Source organism: Sander lucioperca, chromosome 12, assembly GCF_008315115.2.
Source record: "Sander lucioperca isolate FBNREF2018 chromosome 12, SLUC_FBN_1.2, whole genome shotgun sequence".
In the NCBI taxonomy this organism is placed as follows: domain Eukaryota; kingdom Metazoa; phylum Chordata; class Actinopteri; order Perciformes; family Percidae; genus Sander; species Sander lucioperca.
The window spans coordinates 34697316-34720262 of NC_050184.1; the positions used below are offsets into that span (position 1 = coordinate 34697316).

General features: G+C 39.1%; 1 protein-coding gene and 1 long non-coding RNA gene across 2 annotated transcripts in view; one reads left to right on the forward strand and one right to left on the reverse strand.

Annotated features, from left to right (window-relative positions):
• Positions 1–22947, forward strand: part of LOC116043706 (formin-like protein 13) — a 36624-nt gene that overhangs the window by 11959 nt on the left and 1718 nt on the right. Inside the window, exons 9-16 of the mRNA XM_031290577.2 lie at positions 2047–2158; positions 4287–4377; positions 7068–7154; positions 12211–12363; positions 13980–14109; positions 14239–14271; positions 14674–14768; positions 15508–15591. Coding sequence (XP_031146437.2) covers positions 2047–2158; positions 4287–4377; positions 7068–7154; positions 12211–12363; positions 13980–14109; positions 14239–14271; positions 14674–14768; positions 15508–15591 — 785 coding nt within the window. The remainder of the gene's footprint in view (positions 1–2046; positions 2159–4286; positions 4378–7067; positions 7155–12210; positions 12364–13979; positions 14110–14238; positions 14272–14673; positions 14769–15507; positions 15592–22947) is intronic.
• Positions 4371–11342, reverse strand: LOC116043707. Its single transcript, XR_004103524.2, has 3 exons — positions 11113–11342; positions 7050–7232; positions 4371–4702 (listed from the first exon to the last, which is right to left on the reverse strand). It is a non-coding gene; the product is annotated as an uncharacterized LOC116043707 (long non-coding RNA).

Genomic DNA, 22947 nt, shown 5'->3' on the forward strand with positions numbered 1-22947 from the left:
TGACGTGTTCATTGACACAGATATTTACTTTTGAGAGATGAACTAAAGATTTTGAGCAAGAGACTGGCTTTTGCAAGTAATCCATGGTGTTTTGCTATTTGTACAAACTCTTTTGCAAATGTTGAGGACGATTCGAGAAATGTACCAAAGCAACTGAGAAAAACTGTAATAAAACATTTTGTTATAATTCTCCACAATCATATTTAATCCCCAATAGCTTTGTAAGGTGTGTTTGTACTCTAATAACATAAGATAATAAAATATCTGTTGCATTTAGAGCTCTTATGCTATGAAACTAAAAATACAAAATGAATAGGATAATAAAAAAGAAAACGCGTGCAGGTGAGGTGGTACAATTAGTTCCACCTTGGCTAGATAAGATAATATATAATGTAATATAATATGCTAATGTAAATGCCAATTGCTTCAGTGATTGTTTCCTCCCGTTCTGCTTTTGCGTCTAAAGCCTGCTTCAGCTTTCACCAAAGGTAACTAAATTTCGCCTACAAGCACCTCTCAAAGTCACTTGGTAATGCGTAATATATTTGATAATAAATATAAAAAATATTTTTTTGATCTGTACAAAAACCAATGTGTAAAAACAACAAGTTCACAGAAGTTCATGCTAGAACTATTTCTTGGCCGGGCCAGCAACTGTCGTTTTCCCATTTTGGTTTTTGAACGGATTAAACAGTTTAGATGTGGTAATTAGTGAGCTTTAGAGGAGCTGGTATGCAGATTTTGTTACCTTTGGACAGAGCTAGCGAACGGTTTTTCCATTTCTAGTCTTTATGCTAAGCTAACTAGCCAATGGCTGTAGCTTCATATTAAAATATGGAAAAGTAATGCCCACCAAGGGCTGTGAGGTGAGGTGAGGTGCTGATCACAGGAAGTAGACTTGAGAGTATGCAAAAAGGGATGCACAATGTGACACTTCATATTCAAACACAGTGACGTCTAATCTTCTGATCTAACTATGGACTAGAAAACTTTCAGAAAATGTCAAAGTATTCCTTTCGCATGTCTGAAGGCAGCTACACACAGAACCGATAATTGGCCGTTGGATAGTCTGGCGAGGTCAGTGACTCGAGTCTGTTCAGTGTGTTCCGTGCCGTCGTCCATTGGAGGAGCTGTCGGCCTTCATTTTGGCCGACCTGACATGCTCAGTCGGAGACAGGGCAGTCGGGAACCACCCGGAAATGGCAAGCGGGATGAGCGTGACTAATCTGACGAAAATCTTTTAAACGGACCTTTGTCGATCTGAAATGAACTGCATGGCCTATTTCTCACTTAAAATGTTTTAAGAAACACGTTTCGGTGAACTATTTTAGTACAATATGAGATCATATTCTGAATGAGTCGCCATTAATGGCCGGTTGAAAAATCCAAAATCCGGAAGCAGCAGCCAGACCCACGTGACGCGTTCGTCCAATCAGCTGCCGGTTTTCATTTTTTGGGCGACAATACAGATTAGCGCCACCTGCTGTTATGGTGCCGTATTACGTCTCGTCGCTTTGGTGTGTTCTGAGGCACTTTTTTTGACCAACTCGGGGAGACTGATCAGTCCAACTGCCTTTTCTGCCGTCTGGTTGGTCTGTAACGGCCTTTACACAGTATTTTCAGCATTTGAAATTAAAGGGCAAATGTTTGCTGTGCCAGAAATACAAATCTGATCACAAGTTAGTTGACAACCTCACACTTTAGTAAAAGAGAATTGGACGTGACTTCCAAACCAATACATGCCAACAAATACATACATGCCTGAAATTCCTGAAGCTGGCTCCTAATAAATGCTTCTCACAGCTCGTGAATTATGCAGAGGCATTTTCTATAAAACAAAACAAAAAAAATCACATCAGACTTGATAGAATGCAAATTTGTGCATTTCCCTTAGGCATTTGGGGGAACGTAATTAAGCAAAGGACCCTTTGTCTTCCGAATGCTTTTTGAGTCATTTCATCGCAGGATAAGAAGACTATCTGTCAAGAGAAAAGCTTTCATGTACCATTGAGTGTGTTGACTTTTTTTGATCTATTGTTCTTCTAGACATTTTCCTCAAAAGTTTTCCAGTGAAACCGGGCGAGCTGAAGGACAAACTGTTCATCGTTAATGAGGAAGATGGAGGCCTGTCTGATGAGCACATCACCTCTCTGAGGAGGTATGACTTTGTGCCAAAACCCCCCCCCCACTGATTTGTATTCATTCCTGATACTGTCACAACTGAAGCCGAGAGGTGAGCGGCTATTTGCGCCTGAATTTATGAGCGGTTGATGTGTGTTTTCATTGGCAGGGAAGAAAATCTTTGAAAATCTAGCAGCTTAGCAAATCTTCAACTACAGTAGGGATGCGAGTGCATGGTACAATCAGGACAATGTGAAACCACTGCCAGTTCATGTGATGCTGACACAGTCGTTTTTTCAAATACTAAAGAGCAGATGCCAGAACCTTTTTACCAGAGCAGCTTACTAATAAAACTTTTATTTCTGGTTATTTGCGGAGATGGAAACTATTGACATGCCCTTGGGAATGTGAACTGGAAATGGGTAAAATGCTTCCTGACTCTTAACTGCAGTTTACTCAGTGGCTTTGAATGCTGACCTCCTGAGAGGCACGAGTGATCTAATGTACTGTGTGGAGGATTTTATTTATTCTATGAAAACATAATAATATATATTTGAATGTGCTGTGGTGTAGGCCTGAGGAATACAATTTTGAAAGAACCATTCCCAACAGGTGCTGCAATATTAATGGCCGGTGCTACTCCAGCGGCAGCCTGGCTCATGAAAAAGTGAAAGCCTTTGGTTTGAGGTCACAACGCACTGAAATGACAGACAGAGGAAGTCCAATTTAAGATGAGCGTGGTTCAAATTCAGTGCAAGCCAGTAAATTGCTGTTCCCATCAGCGTCTTGCTGTTTATAGAAGCTGACGAGACGAGGACCATCAGCGCTATACTTGGCTTTTAATCACTCGCCGTACTCCGGGCCACTGGAAATCAATGTAATGGCATCAGTCCAACGGAGGGAGCTAAAGACCATGTATAGCATAAAGAGGCAAAGGTCAAAATGGGAAAGCATGTGTGAAAGAAAAAGAAAAATGGCCACATGCATTTTTAAAATGAATCTATAGGTATGTTTTTTCTTCTTTTTTTCTGTTGGATATATAAGGACTTTATGTGTTTTGGATTATAAAGAAACAAATGTGGCTTTTCAAATACGTAAAAAAAAAAAAAGAGCCGTATAAATTAGTATTAATCAGCCTATATTTATATTTTCAACATAGCATGCAAATAAATAAACTTTATAAATACAGAATGAGCTCAATTTTTGAGACTAGGCTTGTGCCGATTGGCGATCGTATATCAACAATTGAAGGGACGATCGACCATTGGTTTTTCCTAGCTGATATTAAGGTGATTTTGACTAACTTACTATCAGAACTAAAATGTTATAAAATAATTGGTCCTACTGTGCATTTAGAGACATTTCTGATGGAGCGGCATGTCCTCCTGCTGAGCCCCGTTAATCAGCATGATTTTTTTAATCCTTAATTACAAAGCAGTTTTCCATCTCTTTTCCATGAATCTGACACCCCCCATAACCCCCCAGAACCAGAGACGGTAGGCTAGGGACATCTGTGTCCTGTCCGTGCCGACAGCAATGTGCCTGAGCAACTGACAGATAACCACATGTCGGGAATTGTTAGTCTTGCTACACGTAATGTCATTACATTTTATCAGCGGTGGAAAGTAACGATACCGTAGGCTACTTCGATTCAATTGTATGGTGATTTTAATTGAGTATTTTTAATGTAATCCTACTTATTAGGCTACTGTGAAATTCACAAGCTATCTGCCGCTTTTATTTTGGTGAAAATAACTCAAAAGTAACGCAAAAGTAGTGTAAAGCATTACAATTCAGAGACAGTAATATTGTAATGTAACTAATTACTCTCAAATGACAGTAACTAATAATCAATAATGTATTACATTTTGGAAACAACTTGCCCAACACTGGCCTGCTCACCAACACATTTCTCTGCGATCCATAAGAGTAGTTAACATTATGGATAGGATTTGGATTGTGATATTAAAGATAAGATAATGTTAAACGGAACATGATGCTGTGATATTGTCGCAAGAGCACAGACTTATGAAAGGGAGCCGTTGTTTGAGTAGAGGAGTCATTGCTATTATATAGATTTTTTTTTTTATTGTTTTAAAAAATAAAACTACTATGGCATCTAACAAGAACAGTGATATTGTTATGTTTGTTTTTTTATGTTCAAGGTACATCCCCACGTTGGATGATGTGGAAATGTACAAATCCTACAAGGGACCTGTGACAGAGCTGCATATTGTGGATCAGTACATGCTGGAGGTACGCTTTTTATTTCCCCATATTAACTAGAAGTATGATTACCAGAATTAAGATGGTAATTTCCTTTGAATTTGACTGGTGGCAGCATGAACCAAGCAGAATCTAACGCAGCATCTGCTCATGTAGCACTTTCTTTAGGAAGGACTTGTTGAGTCGACGTTCACCTGCCTCCTCATTCACACACTGTGGGTGTCATGACAAGCTCTTACCATTCATCTAGTTATCACCTCCCAGCATGCCTGGCAGATCTTTGGCCTGTGTGTGGTTAGCTAAAGGCTGCAGAAGGGGCAACAGATGAACAGCAGGATCAGCCCACAGTGCCTTTCTGGAAGAATTGACACCAGTCATTAGGATTTCATATGTAAGAGACAGGGTGGCATTGACTATGGAAACCTCATGTACTTTCAAGCCTTCTGTGCTACACTGCAGTCAGCCTGAACGCCACATAATTAGCCTTCTTTACTGCTGCCAACTAAAACAGGTATTCAAATATTGCACTTAATAGAAGCTGAAATTGTAATTATTTGAAACTCCTAAGATAAGAGGTGAATGCTCACTCCTTTGAGTTTTTTCAAAATCTAATGTTCTGCACTTTTTAGTCATTCCGCATATTCTCCCCCTAAAACCCATTCAATTATTAAAGAAAACGAAAGGGCTGACACATTCTTTATGAATTATCACAATTTTCAGCATCATTATTACTTGAAGTGTCCTCCACATGACGCATAGGATTGTCAACCTCAGCTGCTCCCTGTCCCGCACTGCGTGGTCCCTTACATGCATATTAACGTGTCTGCTAGGGCTTTGCTTTAGCGCTTTTTAGCCACGCTACTGGCATGGCTCTACTAATGTTGGTTGCAATGCTGGTCTGACAGTTGATCTGTTGGTTGATCGGCCACTTTGGTCCAGACTAAAATATCTGAACCGTGTCTTGATTTCTGGAAAGAGACATTGCTGTCGAGTTTTTCAAATGGATTTTTTTGGCGTTTTGAGCACCACAAGCCAAGTGCCGTCTAGTTACAATATAGCCAAGATAGGGCAGACATCTCTACAGCTGATATCTCCAACACAACTCACACCAGAGCTATCTAGATCAGGGGTCTCCAACGTTTGTTAAGCTAAGGACCCCTTTACTGAAAGAGAGATAGAGCAGGGACCCCCTACTACATGTATTGTATAAAATGAAGTTGCATCTTAAACTGGGCCTACAATAACATGTAGGGTGCCCTGAAGCCTTTATACATCTATATACATATCTTTTTTGCATAAAATACTAAGCTATTAAAATAGCGTAATGATTGTTGGCATGATTTTATAAATCATGTTTTAATGTTAAACATACATGTGGCACAGTGAATCGTTAGGATGAACTGTATGTATGGATGGCTACCTTAGAGACTACCTTACCTATAGGCCAGTAAGCAGTGGGGATTTATATTTGCTAATATGTTGGCTCCATGTTTAGACTTTTTAATTTTCTAAAAAACTTTTTGGAGGAGCCCCCCCTGCATTGACTCTGAGGACCCCCTAGGGGTCCCGTTCCCCCTGTTGAAGATCCCTGATCTAGATTGATAAATAGCACTACAGGTAGGAGGAAAAATATATATTGTTAATTGTGGGGTGAACTGTCCCTTTAAGTTTTGTTTTCCATTAGACCATTGAAAATTATTCAACAGTTGTGAATAATTACTTTCCTCTCAGGATGTCTGTGGAGGACACAAGAGTGGCATATGAGAACAAACGTTACCATTAAAGAAAACTAAAAGCATATTAGTGTTGAAGCACTGACCTTTTCCCTAAGACAAATCAAATCCTCATAATGCTTAGCAGGCTTCCCTCAGAGTATCGCACTTCACTGTATCTGAGGTCTTTGTATGTTCTTACATAAATTATGCCTGTCATGTTTTCTCTAGCAACTTAAATCCTGTGCTGTGCCAAAGCACAAATCCTACACAAGAGCATTCCTTTTTAAATCTCAGATTTCAGACATGAGATTTTCTGATTACGGATGTGAGTTAAAGTCAGCAATGTAACTGAGAATGTGACTTTAAACTCAGTGACTAACGTGTGAACACACTTTTAGCCCAGGAGAAATCGTTTTTTTCCCCAGATTGTTACCTTGGCATGGAATCAGTGTGATCTGTTAACCTTGCATTAGAATTTTTAAATGTGTCAGAAAATGTGACAAGACGGGCACGGTGCTCGAGAATGTGGAGGATGACATTCTGGTGTTTTTTTATTTTCATTTATTTTTTGATTACATGGTTTTGATTCCTAACACTAATCCTAATATCTCTCCGTAACAATCCGTCAGACCAAGTGCCCTTTGGCTTTTGGGAGACGGTACCTGAGCATGAGCGAGACAGACTGACAATGTGGAATGATTTATTAGAGGTTAGCACCGACTCAAAGGTCGACTAGGCAGCTCAGCCAATCGTTTCAAGGTGTCAAGCCTTCAGTTTCTCTGTTAAATCAGCCTGTCGACAGGCCTGCAGCACTTTACTTTTGCCTGAAAGAACTTGAGTGTGTGAGAACAAGCTGCAGCCATCCAACGACTTTATCTCCCTGCAGCGCTGCTTTTTGGATAATTCTGAATAATCACATGGAAATAGGCTGTGTGATGATGTGATAATTGCACTCTCGTCTGCATAGACAAAGCTTATTATGCTCACCTCTTCTCCCTGCTACAGATGTGCAACATCCCCTGCCTGAACACGCAGCTCGACCTGCTGCTGATTCTGAGGGAGCTTCCGATCAGCATGAACGACCTGCAGCCTGTGAGTTTACTCCATCACCTTCGGAGTCAAATCAAAGGTTGAATCAGATGTTGGGCTGTTTCGTTACATTCCTACAAGCTGTAAAAAAAAAAAAAAAAGGGTAAAAGCGCAGCCTCCAGGGCACATGAGGAAAACATGAAACATGCAAATTTATTCCGTAATACAAATGCTAATGTTCAGATCCTTCGTGGCTTTAGACATAAATGAAAAGAAGATCTGGCGCCAGGCTGACATTAACAGGTGAAAGCTTTTTTCCCTCCAGTTTGAGTTTGATGTTTGAAGTGGTGGGTGAAGTAGTTTCTATTCTATTTGCTGGATGGTTAACAGTCTTGAAAACAGAAAGGCATGAGAGGCACTTTAAGACACCTCTGCATTTGACGGAGAAGAAAAGATAGAGCTTAATCAAATCAAGTTCCATTTTTATGTAGGTGGTGTAAAAAAAGAAATACCAAGTTTTTAACTTGATCAGAAACCCAATAAAAACCCACTTTGGGGTACTCAGTGGGGAGAGCTGTGGAAAAATTCATCAATTTAATTTCATTCAACAAGCTTCTGGAGTCTCTTCAAAGACAAGCACTCTTCGATGAATACAGATAAAACAAAATAAAGAAAATGCACGAAATCCCTATTCGCACAGGACTAGTATTACCTGGGGACCTCTAGTCATTTGAAATAATGCAAAGGTCATCTGTGATCTTAATCCCATGAAAATCTGCCATGTCTGTAATTAGTCAAGTAAAGACTCCACTGCAGACTCTATAATACCTACCATATTTCCCCAAACACAGAGGTTGTGTGACAATTAGGGCTGTCAAAATGAACTTGATACGAGTTAACGCAAATTTCTTTTTTGACGGCACAAATTTCTTTGCGCGTGATGAACACATGCGCATTCCGTGATCTGGGCCTCTGACTGCTTCGTAGTTTGGGAAATTGGGAAGCGATGCAGCAGTAAAAAAAGAAATAAAATACTTCCATGAGCAGTAACCAGGGGTTACAGTGGGCCGGAACGATACGGAACGTCGTTCCGGCACCTTCGAATAATAAGCAAGTTAATCTAATTGGCAATAATGCTAATTGCTAATAAGGCCTTGTGTGCTCTGGTTAATTTGACATGCAGTTAACACGCCATAATATGTTTTCATGAAAACTCAACTCCTGGCTGAAGGAAATAAAGAGAGCTTTGAAAGTGAGTTTTCTTTAAGTGCTGTGGATAGAGACTTTAAAGTAGTAAGACACTTTATTTATTTAAGTGATAATAGTATGTACATGTAGAACAGATTAAAAAAAATTGTGATTAATTTGCAATAATTGCGCGTTAATTAGACAATCATGCGATTAATCACAACAGCCCTAGTGATAATATTAATCACATGCGAATCAGCATTTCTGCAATTTGGTTGTTATTTGTAAATCACATTAGGTCCCCTGGTATTTTTTAAGTTATTATTATTATATTGCATTTTCTTAACCCTTACACATACAGACAAATGTTTTATGCTTGTAGTATCTGAAGATTTCAGGTTAATCATTAGTGAGACTAATCGTTATCTCTTATAGAGGATTGTGGTTTGCTGGCATCGGGGACTGCAGGGTGTGAAGATATTGCAGTCACACAAGAATACCTCCCAGCTCCCGGTCTTTTTTTAATTTTTTTTTAATTTTTTTTTTTATTTCATGTGATTCTCTCAATCCTCTGTTCCTTCCTGCATCAGTGCTTCAGTCCTAATCTCCTGTCTGCTGACTGTTTGAGAATGAAGAGAAACAATGGATAAGAATGATGGCACTGTAATCCATAGACTGTGGCGGTAATGTCTTCTTTGTCTAAAACCCAAAAGACAAACATATTGTGTGCTGGCAAGATGACTCGACAAAAAACAGATTAGCAATTTCATGAAGTTTTAATTCACTCTTGGCTTTTTCTCTTCCTGGTGTCGTTTCTCTTTCTGCTGAGTTGTAGCTTAGATATAATTATAAAAAAGATCCTTTGTTGATCAGACCTTGGTATTTGCGTGCAGGTACAATACAAGGTGTGCAGAACACTCTAAATCCGTCAATTCTCTGACACGACAGACTTCCTAAAGCCCGTACATTAAGGCGGATTTACTCGCCACTTGACGGACATAGAGGCTTTATGAGAGAAAACAGAGAAGTCACCACCACCTGGGGGGATGTTTCTCACCTATCATGTGCTTGTTGGTGCTTCATCTCACTGCCAGGATGTCAGGTGTTATTCTGCATTGTGGCCCTGGCTTCTTCTTTAAACGGTTTACTGTGTTCTGTGTGCAGCCATTTCCAAATATAAATAAGAAAGGCAAAGACACAGAACCATAGCTAGTGATACAGTAGACAGCGAGAGCTCTGGACAGGGAGGCATGCACCCCCTGAGGCTGAGATGGAAAAACCAAAAGTAGCTTTTTCAGCAGTTTTGTTAATTGCTCTTGCTTTTTTTTTTGGTTTTGTTGTCACAATGAAACAAAAGTAAGCACATCTTTAGCTTCTTCAATGTGACATATTTCAGAGTACAACAGAAAATGTGTCTGGCATATAGTCACGAGAGAGATTTAAATCAATTCCTTCAGATTTGAGTGGATCGCTAAAAAGTGGCTTTGCGAATACAGAGCGATAAGGAGCTGTAATAAAATACTGGGCTGTGGATTTGCCTCCATCTAGCCCCATTATGGTCCTGGAAGGTACCAAAGGCTTAGGAAAGCGGGGATGCGCTGGCCTTTAATGAAGGTGGAGAAGTTTACCAGACATGCATTTGCAAACTAACCAGTTAGTCTTCATCCTTTTTCTCTTGCAACAACTGTTAAACACTTCTGATAAAAAAGAAATCCCACCTTTGTGTCATGTGTCAAAGTTTGTTTCGGAGTGTGGAATGAGCTCACTGTTGCTCCATGTGGCTGTTGGGGGAATAAAAGCCACTACAACTGTGATTCTCACCAACCGTCAAGTACTAGTGTGCTCACATTGGGTTGTCTCGGCACTTTTTGGATGTTAGCAAAACCATAACCTAAGAAGTCGTTTAATAACCTAATCTTTGCCTTAACCCCAAGATTAAACCCACAGGAGATCTTACGCCTAATTGTAATTTCTAACAGAGATTATTTATTGTTTTTTTTTGTGATAATCAATTTACAATTTGCTCCTTGTACTGCTGGTATCGCTGCAACCGTGACTAGACTTCCCTGCAGATTTTCAAATGACTTACCCGACTGCTGATAAATTCTCAAATTAACCATCATAACATTATACTGGAAAATGTGTAGGCAACAACTAAATAGTGCATTAATAGTACATTCAGATGGACTTACGTTAAAATATGTCCATTAAAAATCTACTCAGATGGGGGGGGTCTGTATTCAGTTATCGATTAATTGCATATGCATTAATAGATGTACAGCCAAAAAAAACTTACAAGGCAGACTATCATAGGTGTGAGACCAAATACACAAATCATAGGAAAACAAATGAAAATAAATGAATTTTCTGTAATTTTTCTGTGTCTGTCATACTTAACATGCATTTAATAAACATATCTTATAAGCGTGTATTATTGAGTCCAGTTTGCCTAATTTCCTAAGCTTTAGAAATAAAAATAGCCCATACTTTGCCACTCGGTCCAACTTCTCACTTTCATCAACCCAAAATTATTCAGGATTTTTTGTTCTTCATTCAAAGGTGCATGCACATTATCATGTAAAATATGATTGTGCACTCAGAGCACGGGCTGATGGTCACGGAGCTCGCCTAAGCAGAGATGAGATGGCCAGCGTGCACTGCTGCATCCTGCAAAACCACGCCCATCGGGGTGAAATACAAGAACACTCAAAAACTTAGTTGGACAAGCCACACAAAAGTCATGTGCTTTTTTTATTTTACAAGAGACTTCAAGGATGAAGACTATCTTTTTGCATGTATTTTGGCAAAATGCATGGCTGGTTAACTTCCTCACCTTTGATGAAGAGCATCACATAGCCCTGAGCTTTTCTATAAAAACCATCTCCCATGCTGGGGATGAGACAGTCCCGACTGGGTTCCAGCCTCAATGTCCCACACCTCCCTCACCTGCGTTGTTAGATCCTGATCTGAGGTAGAGGGCGAGAGAGAAATGAATACATTAAAGCACAGCCATGCTCTTTCAGGAATGTAAACAAAGCTGAAACACACACACATCCTTCAATGATATTGATCTGCTAGCTAAGACCAAGCATGGTTATGAACAACAACCTAATGCCCTCAAGATCAAGATGAAGCATCCAAAACATTTTAACATTTATTTTGAAAGTATAGATCATGCCTACGCCTATTTTTGTCCAATTTAACCTCGATACCAAATCAGAAGGGACTCTGAAAGCAGCTTACACAATCTAACGAGCTGAGCTGTCTCATTTATGCTTTATACAAACTACAGTCGTTTTCCACGATGGTACACGTGGTCCTCTGCAAAGACAGTAGATATAATGTAGCTGCATATCTGCTTTCTCTTCTGTGTAATTGAGGCAGTCCCACAAGGTTTTGGAAAGTTATTCTTAAAACAGGAGCATATGGTGAGAGTGTTGTAGCTGGTTGGCATGGACCTTGTTTGGAAAAGCTAACTCTTTGTCAAGGACTACGACTCCCATGGCATCCACTCCTTTTTCCTCCAACACCCAATTGGCAAAACCTGAAATCCCACTTTTATTTCTTTTCAGACTTTCAGTATAATTTCTATCCATATTCACAGGATCTGTTCAGAACTGGTTAGGCAGGGAAATTGTACGATATTCTAGAGGGATATTTGTACTTGACACAATTGCATACCAAATAATGATCGCGCCAAACAACAAGGCCCTGATGATTCATTTTGAGGTCAGATGAGGTGTTGTGAGATTGCTGTTTATTATAATGTAAATTGGTAAAGCCTTGGGTTATTTTTGTCTACACATGTCAGCACAGACAGCCCCTAACCAAGCTCCAGCCTAACAGCATTTAAAGTTGTTGTGTGGAGAAATGAATGTTGGATTACAGAGAAAGAAAATGACTTTGCTGTGTGCCCCTGTTTGTCTTCCAGCTGATTAACCAGAAGATCAGAATGTGCACGCAGCTGAACAACAGCAGGTCATTTGTTTCCGTGCTGGAGTACCTCCTCGCCATTGGCAATTACCTCAACGAGAACGCCAGGAAGGAAAAGGCCAAGGGATTCCGCCTCTCCTCCTTAACTAAAGTGTGACTCCACTACTGTTGCCTGACCTTTGATCGAGTTGCAGCACAGGGCTAATAAGACTACTCATTGATATACACAGCAGGGCTTCTCTGCATCCTTTTTCAACTTTCTCTCTTGCTCAGGTTCACTCAGGTCTTTTGACACAGTCCTTCTGACAGTTGCGTAACTATCTGGCATCACAGGAGAAATTAAACTTTGCACAAAGTGCGGCCACTCGTGGCTGAATCTCTTACAAGTGAACCATCATTAACTACAGTAGTCAGTCAGTGGATCCTTTGATTAATGCAGAAAGTCTGTTTTCTGGCTTATTTGAAAGGAAAGTTTGACCTTTTTTGGGAGACATGCATATGTTGCCAAGAGTTAGATGAGAAGATTGACACCTCTCTCATATCTGTCTGGTAACTATGAAGCTGGAGCCAGGAAATAGTTAGCATAAAGTGTAGTTATAGTATATAGTTAGCAGCTTAGCATGAAGGCTGGAAAAAGAGGGAAACAGCTAGCCTGGCTCTGTCCAAAGGTAACGAATTTAACAAACGAACATTTCAAGCAAACCAGAGCTATTTCTTGGCCCAGAGCAGTGACTTTTTGAAATCTCTCCTCAGAATGATGACGTATTTCAGGAAGTCACAATGCCTAGCCTAGAAATAGTCCAGCACATAATCCGTGTAAAACCACAACATGTTGTTTTCGAGAGTGGTCTCAATCTTCTCATCAAACTCACGGCGAGAGAGCGAATAAGCATATTTCCCAAAAAAGATAAACCACTCCTATTAAGGTTCAGTAGTTGTTGGATGTATGGTTTTAAGTCTTGTCCGGGGTTTGTAGGAGTATTTTCCGCCTTTCTCTGATTTAAGTTTGAGCCACTACTGGGAAGGTTTAAGGGGTAGTGCTCTTGGCACAGAAGTAAAACGTCCTCTGCAACATTTAATGAAACCGAGGCCTCTTGTTCCCTCAGAGGTGTTTCCAGGTCCAAATGAGAATAGTAAACTGTTGCTGCTTGAGACAGACTCTCATCAAATTAATGGCTGACTGCTTCCAATAAAAATGCATCAAGGTTATCTCTGATCTTTAAAAAAAAAAAAAAAAAAAATTTACTTGTAAGCGTCAATACTTGTGCGCGTCTTGTACATGTGCGCGTCTTGTACATGTAGTCCTCGGAGACTAGCTGGGCCTTAAATTGGTAAACAACATAACCTAGAAAAAGACTACGAGTGCCTATCACAAGGTTAGAGAGGTCCCTCTTGCATTTCAATTATGTGGCACCATCAAGCACAACATGGCTTGAATTTTAGAGTCATCATTACCATGTTATCCAAATATATGAAAGCAGTCACGGTTAGTGCTGCTGCTACTACTTTGAGTAAATAAAAAAAAAGATTTACAAAAACACTACACATGCTTGGAATTTACAAACTGTACATTTAATCACTGATATAGGAGTTTACATTCAACATTCCAACTATTCTTTCCCTGGCTTTCAGTAAGGATACATTTTGCAGCAGCACACACAAGTGTAGATATCACAGTTCTCGTGTCTTGCTTCTTTGTGTCATACGTCCTTGGGCTGTATAGCAGGGAGATAAAGGTTCGTACTCTGTGTTTTCTCCCTTTCCCAGCTCTCCCAGCTCCGTGGGAGAGACAGGAAGTTCACCTTGGCCCATGCCCTTGTGGAGCAGATTATGTTGCATGAACCATGCCTGGCCACTTTTACTCAGGAGTTGGCAGAATTTGAAACTGTCCCTGGAGGTATTTGCTAATCAAGATTTGATCAAAACTGTAAGAAACCTGTGTGCCACTTTTCAATTGAGGTCTGTTAAATGAAACCTGTATTTTTTCTGTGTCACTGTTTTTTTTTTTTTACTCTCTGTTGGATAGCATCCATCAAAGGCCTGACCGCAGAAGTAGATGGTGAGTAGATCACATTTTACTACTGCGTCCAAAGACTGTTGTTCTCAAATCTGCTGACATCACTGTATTATTGACCCAACGTTTTTTGTGCCAACGCAAGTTATTTGTGAGAAAGTACGATAGCAACATTTACTAGATCTTTCTGTAATTACAGTTTTAGTATACTTTGTTGAAACACTATCATCTTATTGTCGAGGGAATATATGGGCTCAATCTCATTGTCAAGGGAATATATGTATGGGCTGTCTATATGATGACTTACAAACAGTTGCCAGAAGCGCAAATACGTCCCATCACACATGAGACAGGAGCTGATTTAAAGCAGCTATTTGCTTCAGTGGTCAAATATGATAGATGGTAACCAAGGTGTGTGTGTGTGTATGTGTGTGTGTGTTGCTTCAGTCCTGAAGAATGAACTGCAAAAAGTCATTCAGTACAGGAAAACCTCCAGGAAGAGAAATGCTGGGGTTCACCCAAACTTCTCCAAAGACTTGAAGGTGAAGTAGTATATCCTGTGTTAATTATTTATTTACGCATTCATTTAAAAAGGTACAATGTGTCTTTTTGTAAACAAACACGGTAGGGATGTAACGATGCATCGTCAATTGGTTAGAAATTGATATAAATGTGTAAAGATTTCAACCTGTTAAGATAAAAAAAAAAAAGAATCGCGATGCAATTTTTAAAACGGCCTAGGGCGTAATCTACCTTTGATTTCACTTGTTTTTCAATGTATTTAGTTATTTTGATGTGAAATTGGGGTTCAAAATCAAACTATTAATGTTTTATTTAATTTGTGTTATTTAGGATAAAATAAAATTTCAGTTGCACTTTTGATAAGAGGACAAAACGTGAAAGAATCGTACCGTGAACTTAAAATCGTGAATCCTATCCAATCATGAGTTCAGCGTGTCGTTACATTCCTAAAACACGGTATTTATTACGTGGATTGTTTCTCGCACAAACAAAATTGTTTCCATCTAATAGTGGTCTTCTTCCTTATCTCTTCTTTTGATGACACATTGCTACCTGTTTGGGAGCATAAGCGCCACTAGGGATGTACACAAATTCAAATACATTATTTGGATAAGCACAGACAATGTGTGCTCTGAACAGATAAGAGCAGCATCCACAGTTTTACAGTAATATCCCCCTCGCCCCGCCGTCACCTGATTGACACAATTTGCCACACACGTCACACCACTTCTTCTCCTTGTGCTTTTCTCTATACCCTAGATGGCTATTGAGAAATATAACACGGATCTCTCTGCACTGACGAAGACGTGCGAGGAGATGAAGAAACTCTACTCTGTCATTCTGGTAATCCATGAGTTATTATTCCAATATCTCTTTTGTACAGCCTCACAGATGGATAGTTCTCTGTTACAGTAGTGTCTAGATGGCCCTCTTCAATTATTTGTCATCTCCCCGAACTACACACTGGGGGAGTGCATATATTTCCAAAGGAATAAGCCCCCAAGGTTACTTCTGTTTCACACGGTGTCCTTCATGGCTACACGAGGATATTACACATCTGACATAGTGTATAGCCCAGGCCTCGACATCATTTAAAGTTCCCATATTATGAAAAAAACACTTTTTCTGCGATTTGGGGTGTTATTTTGTGTCTCTGGTGCTTTAACACACATACAAACTTTGAAAAAAACCCACCCATGCTGTTTTGAGTGAGATACGGGTTTCTGAATGTGTCCTGCCTTCAGTCTCCTGGTGAGCTGTTCAAAATCTGCAGGGTTTTCTACGTCACTAGCCGAGACGAGGGCCTTAGGGGGCTAACCGTTAACATGCTATCGCTAGCATACTAGCTCGTTCAAAACACTGCTACAACACACACGAATTCACCCTAATCTACAAAATATATTGTATAGAACTACTTACATGTCCCTGTTCTGCAGGTATTCCACGCAAAGTTGGAAGTGCGCCCTCGTTTAGAAGAAGTCTCCTGGCTAATCCTGCCTTGTACAGGCTGAAGTTGGAGAAACAGCTAGCTAGCAATTGTGAGCTTACCTAGCTACTGCGCATGTGCGACTGCCAACAAAGATGTTACAGAAGTTAAGAGGTCTCACTCTGTAGCTAAAACAGAGACGTGACACAGGGTGAAAAGAGGATCTGCAGCAATGGGCAGTACAACAAAAATATGGTGTTTTTTGAAAATTAAACCATGTAAACCTATTCTGATACAATCTCAAATTACAATTATAAACCTGAAAATGAGCATAATATGGCCACTTTAACAGCAAGCACAGCTCATCTCATTTCATTTATTTCTAACGACAATGCACATTAATTAACATTTCTTTAAATGTGCCAGTGTTAGCCAGCTGGCTAACTTTCAATTGCAGTCCTTTGGCGAGACGTTCTGAAACCAGTGAGCTGATGGTTGGAATGTACAGAGAAAACGACACATAGGGTTGGGCGATCGATTTTCATATCGTCCAATCGTAATTGCTCGAGATCGCCAATAGGTGATCCGAACTCCAGGGGGCGGCGGTGTGGCTCAGCAACGGAGGCAGAGCAATACCGTTAAATTAACGTCAATAAACATTAATTGAAGAGTGTGAACATTTTCCATCCATCCATCCATCTTCGTCTGCTTATCCGGTGTGAACATTTTATTTAAAATATTTAAATATTTAAAAAATCTATTTAATAGCAATGTCTCCTCTTATTTAAACAACGGCTCCCTTGCAAAAATCTGTGTGCCTGTGCTGGTGTGACAATATCACAGCATCACGTTCGGTTTAACATTATTATCTTTTTATCTTTAATATCACAATTCAAATCATTTCCATAATGTTGGCTACTCTTATGGAGCACAGAGAGACGTTTGGGTGAGCAGGCATATGGAGAATGGAGATGGGGGGGTGTCAGATCCATGGAAAAGAGACGGAAAATGGCTTTGTAATTAAGGATTTGAAATTCACTTGTGCTGATTAACGGGGCTCAGCCTCAGCAAGCAGACATTCCGCTCCACCAGAAACATCTAGAGATTCTAGAATTTTTTTGTTAAAATTGCCTTAATATCAGCGTAGGAAAAAAACAAACAGTCGTTGATCATCCCTCCAATCGTCGATATACGTTGCGATTGACAATCAACACAAGCTTAACAACAACACACTATAAAGACAGCAACGGCAACAAAATAAGCATTCTCAAGACAAAACATTAGTACAGTAATACATAAACAATGCCCACTATTCAGTACATGTAGCCATCCAAGCACGAAGCCACAAAACCCAGCCAAGCAACACTGATTACCGATTTGACACATTCAAACATGCACAGCAGCAATACACAGTAGGACATAAATATAAATTTGCAGCCTTGAAATACGCTATACTTCCTACTTTGGATAATTTCTTCAGGATTACTGAACAGTTGCCGCTGTCTACTGCAGCCAGAAAGTGTGAGAGGCAAGTTCATCCTGACCCTTAATGTGCTATGTCACATTGATGAATGGTCTACAAAGGTTTAAAAATGAGAAGCTGCACGAGCACCCCTGGTGGGTTTCTTTTTTTTTTAAAAGCAATGTATTAGCCCACAAGGACACATAGCAAAACATTCTTTGGTTTGCTGCTTGTTTGGAGAAATCCTTTTTTCATTTTTAAATATATTGGTTACAATGGATTCATTGATATTTGTACTATTTTTGTACCATTTCTGTAATTGCCTTTAAGCATTTGTGTTGACATCAGATCTCTCCTAAAAGAAAATCCCCTCACACATATCATGAGATTTAGTGGAGGTACCAGGTTGTGTATTCTTTTATCACACTGTTTATAAAGGAAGACATTTCCTTTGCTCACTAACCTGGTTAGATTAGGTTTATATAGCTTACGCCTACTTTGACATCTTAACAGGTGCTACGTCTTTTTTTTTTTATAGAGTCCCCACCAAAAACAATCAATACAAAAGTAGGGCCTATTTTCTCACCTTTCCCATATCTCTATGGACAATCCATCATCATAAAGACCTATCCTGATGTGTTTGAGCACAGAGATATTACAGCCTGAGCTGTGAGCTTTAGGACTGGTAGGGAATTGTGTTATATTAGGCCCACAATTAGATTCCTGCGTACTGCAAACCATTTCCACAACCCGCACACGAGTAAGCAAAGGGGGAGGTTACTGAACACAGTCAAGGCTATAAAGTAAATGCACATCCTTCTCGAATGTATCTATTTTGAGACTAGTGTATATTTAATTACATAAATCATAATGAGATGACAAATCATTGTGCAGTAAATATGAAGCTATAGCCAGCAGCAGGTTAGCTCAGCTTAGCATAACGACTGGAAACAGGAGGAAAACAGGTAGCCTAGGTGACTTCCTGGAGTATCCCCATCACTGCCCTTGACATAATGCCCGTAAATCCAAAACTTGTCACTTTTACACTTTGATTTTTGTACAGGCGAAATAATCAAGATATAACGTGTTAATTAGTGAGCTTTAGAAGTCCCTTGTACAAAGACTTATGTTTCCAGTCTTTATACAAACATAAGTGGTATTGATCTTCTCATCTAACTTTTGGCAAGAAATCAAATAAAGATACTATGGGAGAAGATGTCCACCCACATGTAACTCAGACTGCGCCCAACAAATGCCAGTAAAACTAACATCTTACTTGCTTTTGTATTTTGAGATTCATGTATCAAACACCTCATTAGTTTGAAGCTACAAGGTAATGTATTTGATAGTCACAAACATGTAAAACATGCACATCTGGGGCGAGACGCCCTCTATTGGTTTTGAGCAAAATGAGCTCTGACATTAAGACGTTATATTATAGTTCCATGAAAGGACAGGAAATCTCGTCATTCATAATTTAGTCATGGACCTCTCTTTGTGATGCAAAAATGATGACAACATTGTATGTTATTTTGTTTGAGGCATAAATTATTTAAAGCTAGATATCATTTAACAAAAGTCTGTTTAAATTAACTTTTTTTTTAAATATTATTGTTGCTCAGTCTAAAAGAGAAATCAATAACTAACAAATGCTTGTGATAGTCTTAATGATATAAATGATATCATTTGTAGATAAACATTTTATTTACTCCAGATGGCATTCTTTTTCCAGATTTTAGAATAGCTTTTTTTAAAAACAACTACTTTCAAATACTCTACTACTAACATATTACCCCCCACACTGGGTTGGTTTATGCATCATCATACTGTACATATCAAAACCACATAAAAACACCTTATAGAGTAAACAATCTTCTTAGGGAGTGCATCTTCTCCCATTTACTGCAAACATATTCCCCAAAATGTGAAACTATTCCTTTAAAGTGAAATCCAAGATAAATCCTTAGGATTTCAGTGTAAATGATTCCTCTGTGTATTTTAGAAAACTTTTAGTTTAGAGGTGTAATGGCTGTGGCCTTTTAAAATATACCAATTTGACCTTTAACTATAGTGTCCCCTTCAGGCCAGGAGTTGTTTTTAATCATCAGGCAGCAGTGTCAAAAATACAGATTTTCTTTTTTTAGCATTAATAACTAAGTTTGAAATGTACTCCCCCCCCCCACCCCCAAATTGTAGCATCCCCATCAGTCTATTCTGTGTTTTCTTTAGAGTTGTTCTTAATTGCTTTGGCTCATTTCTTGAAACAGTGTTAACATTTTCAAAGCTTGAGTTCATTTGTCAAAATAGCCAAAAGGTACGTACAGCACAACACCATAGCTCACCTGCAAAAGGTCATAACCCACCTAAAACATTTAATAAATGCTTCTAAACAGTTACAGTATTGTCTCATAAAAAGTCATTGCCCTCAAAATGAAAACTTCCTTTGGAACTGTGCAAACAATGGTGGTCAAAACGTTTAGATGTGTTACAGCAGTATGGCAGTGAACCCTGGAAATGTTCCCTATATCCACATGTCATGCTATTACTACTATTAGTACTAGCTATTAGTACTTTTTTTACTCACATTTCTATGGAAATTATAACTGTATTTTTAATTATGTAAAGTAACTGTCGTACAGCACAGTACACAAAAAATGTAGACAGCACAATATAATACAAAAAGGATAAATAATGTATAGCCTAAATGTAACACCGTGAAGGAATTGTAAATTGTAGATTGATGCACATAATGTGCAACCAAATTCATAAGTGTAATTCCTGCCTGGCAATTTGTAGCTGTCCGCCGTTAGCAACAGGTGCTGATGTTAGCACAACAAGCAGATTGGCGTGCAAGTCAGTCACACTATGTCAAGCGCAAATTAGTCTCGCATTGCCAGACCTTTCTCCACAGCGCTGTGGAGGAAGGTCTGGCTAGTCCACACAATAATTCGGGATGGGAAAAAAATGTGCTCTGGTTTATTGGCATTTCTTTAAATCAATCACAATTGTCTTGGGCGGAGCTAAGCTCCGGACTCAATGACAGTGCCTCTGCAAAATAGAAAAGAAACTTGTGTAAGTTCAAAGGTTGTTTTAGTCGTGCAACAGAAAACTCAGATTGGACAGATAGTCTAGCTAGCTGTCTGGATTTACCCTGCAGAGATCTGAGGAGCAGTTAACCATAGTCCTCAGAAATCCACCGGAGTTTAGAATGCCAACACAAAGGAAGCGTAAAGTGAAGGACGTCCGGCCGAAAATTAAGTACATCCGGCGGAATTTCCGGCGGCACCTGTACAATCCCAGAAATGAAACGTCGTCGATATAGACTAAGCGCAAATTAAAAAAGCCAGAGCTGGAAGACCCGGAAGTGGGTTCCTGGAAAGGAGAGAGAGTTGTGTATAAAACAATGACGGCATTGCTCCATCATTGTAGGCTATGTGAATGGAAAAACATCCAACATGCTAACACGCCAGATGTGCCAATCAACTCGAGAAGCAACATAATCAGTTTTGGTCAGGAAAATATATGTAATTGTGTAAATTATAGAAAATTGTACTTAGTCATTTGCAAAGATGTGCGTAAACATCTGCAATATTTCATTTGGATTAGAGATTCAAATCTGTTGTGAACTAAAGTGCCTAGTGGTTTTGCAGGTTTGCACATGTTGTAAATATTCATTATCATTCGAGAATTGTGCCAAAGCAATTGGGACTAACTGTAACCAGAGCCATCAAGCATCACTCCTCTAAGTTTAGTCTAAATCAGACGAGTGGCATTTAAAGATGGACACAGCCCAACCCTTAGTCCCCAGTCCCACCCCTCCTACTCTGATTTCACTGTGTGGAGACCCTGTTCTAAAAGTGTTTGTCTGAAACCTCCTGCATGTATAATAAACCCCTTCAGGAGCATTGGAGAAATTATTGAGACTGACTGGGCTGTGGTGGGGAAAAAGACGTCATGTTAAGTCACATCATGTTACAGGGGGAGGAGAATTGATAATGATGTCCTTGAATAGCCAGGATGCAAATGTATTAAACATAGACAAAGCTCATGGAAATTATTGGGGGGTTGATTTTGGAGAGGTCTCTTATTTGTAGTGGTTATGGCATGATTTTAAAAAGTAACAAATAGGGGGAGACATTTTATGTAACTTGCTTTGTTACATATCAGCTCTAATTTCTCATAATTTGACACTTTCCAAACAAGTCTGACATGTTGCATGCCTTGTCATGACATCAACAATACAAGTTGACAGTTATGTCACATTACCAGCATGTCTTCATATAATACACCATGTCAGTAAGACACAATAACAAAATCGATTCCACCTTGGTGACCGCAAATAAGGTGCTTTTAATTTCGCTTCTTTAAACAAATGGCTCAAACTTGCAGTTGATACATGATGCATGTCAGGATCTGGTGTTTTATCTATTTTTATTTTTTTTTTAACCCTCCTTATTTAGCATTTATAATTACTATATTTAAATAGCAAGAAATGGTTTATAACTCACTATAATCTAGTTGTAAGCAGAATAAGGGATTGTTTAATGTGCAGTATTTGTACAGTGATAACTTAATATATAAAGAAATATTTTATATAATCAAAGTGCTTTACATAAAAACGATAAAAAAAAAAAAAATTAAAAACAGATGAAATACGAGAATGAAAGTTACAGTACAGTATAAGAAATTAAAGCAGCAGTCAATCTCTGTATCCTTCTTATCCTCACTCATTTAAGTGGAGACACATTGATTTACAGATCAAACGCCTTTTTGAAGTGTGGTTTGTAGATGTGTTGGCTTTATTGGGCACAGCATGCGTTTGTAAAAAATGCATGCCAATATTTAACATGCACAAAAATCAACGAGGCTGACCAACTAACTGGCAAAAAACGTTTGCATCAATTGATATGTAATATAGGGGCATGTTACCATTACAATTCTAGGAGAAAAGTATGCAAATAGGCTAATATGCACATCTGATGTGAGAGTAACAGGTGCTAATCATCTCCCTTTTGCTATTAGGGAATTTGTTGAAAGCAAATGTCTTACACCTGTGTGGAGCAATTTGAAAGAGCTAAGGGACGTTTCAAAGACAACTTAGGTGTTACTTTGCCAGTGTAATTATTTACAAACGGGTGCAATCATTAATTCATTCAACATTTGAATCTAATCTAAAATATGTTTTATGGAATATGTCATAAGTTCATCATTTTGTGTTTAAACTGTTCTGAGGTGTTATAGCAGGAATTGGGGTAAATGTAGGTTTTAATTGTTCCATTTGTCCATCTTTTAATGAAGTGATTCTTGCAAA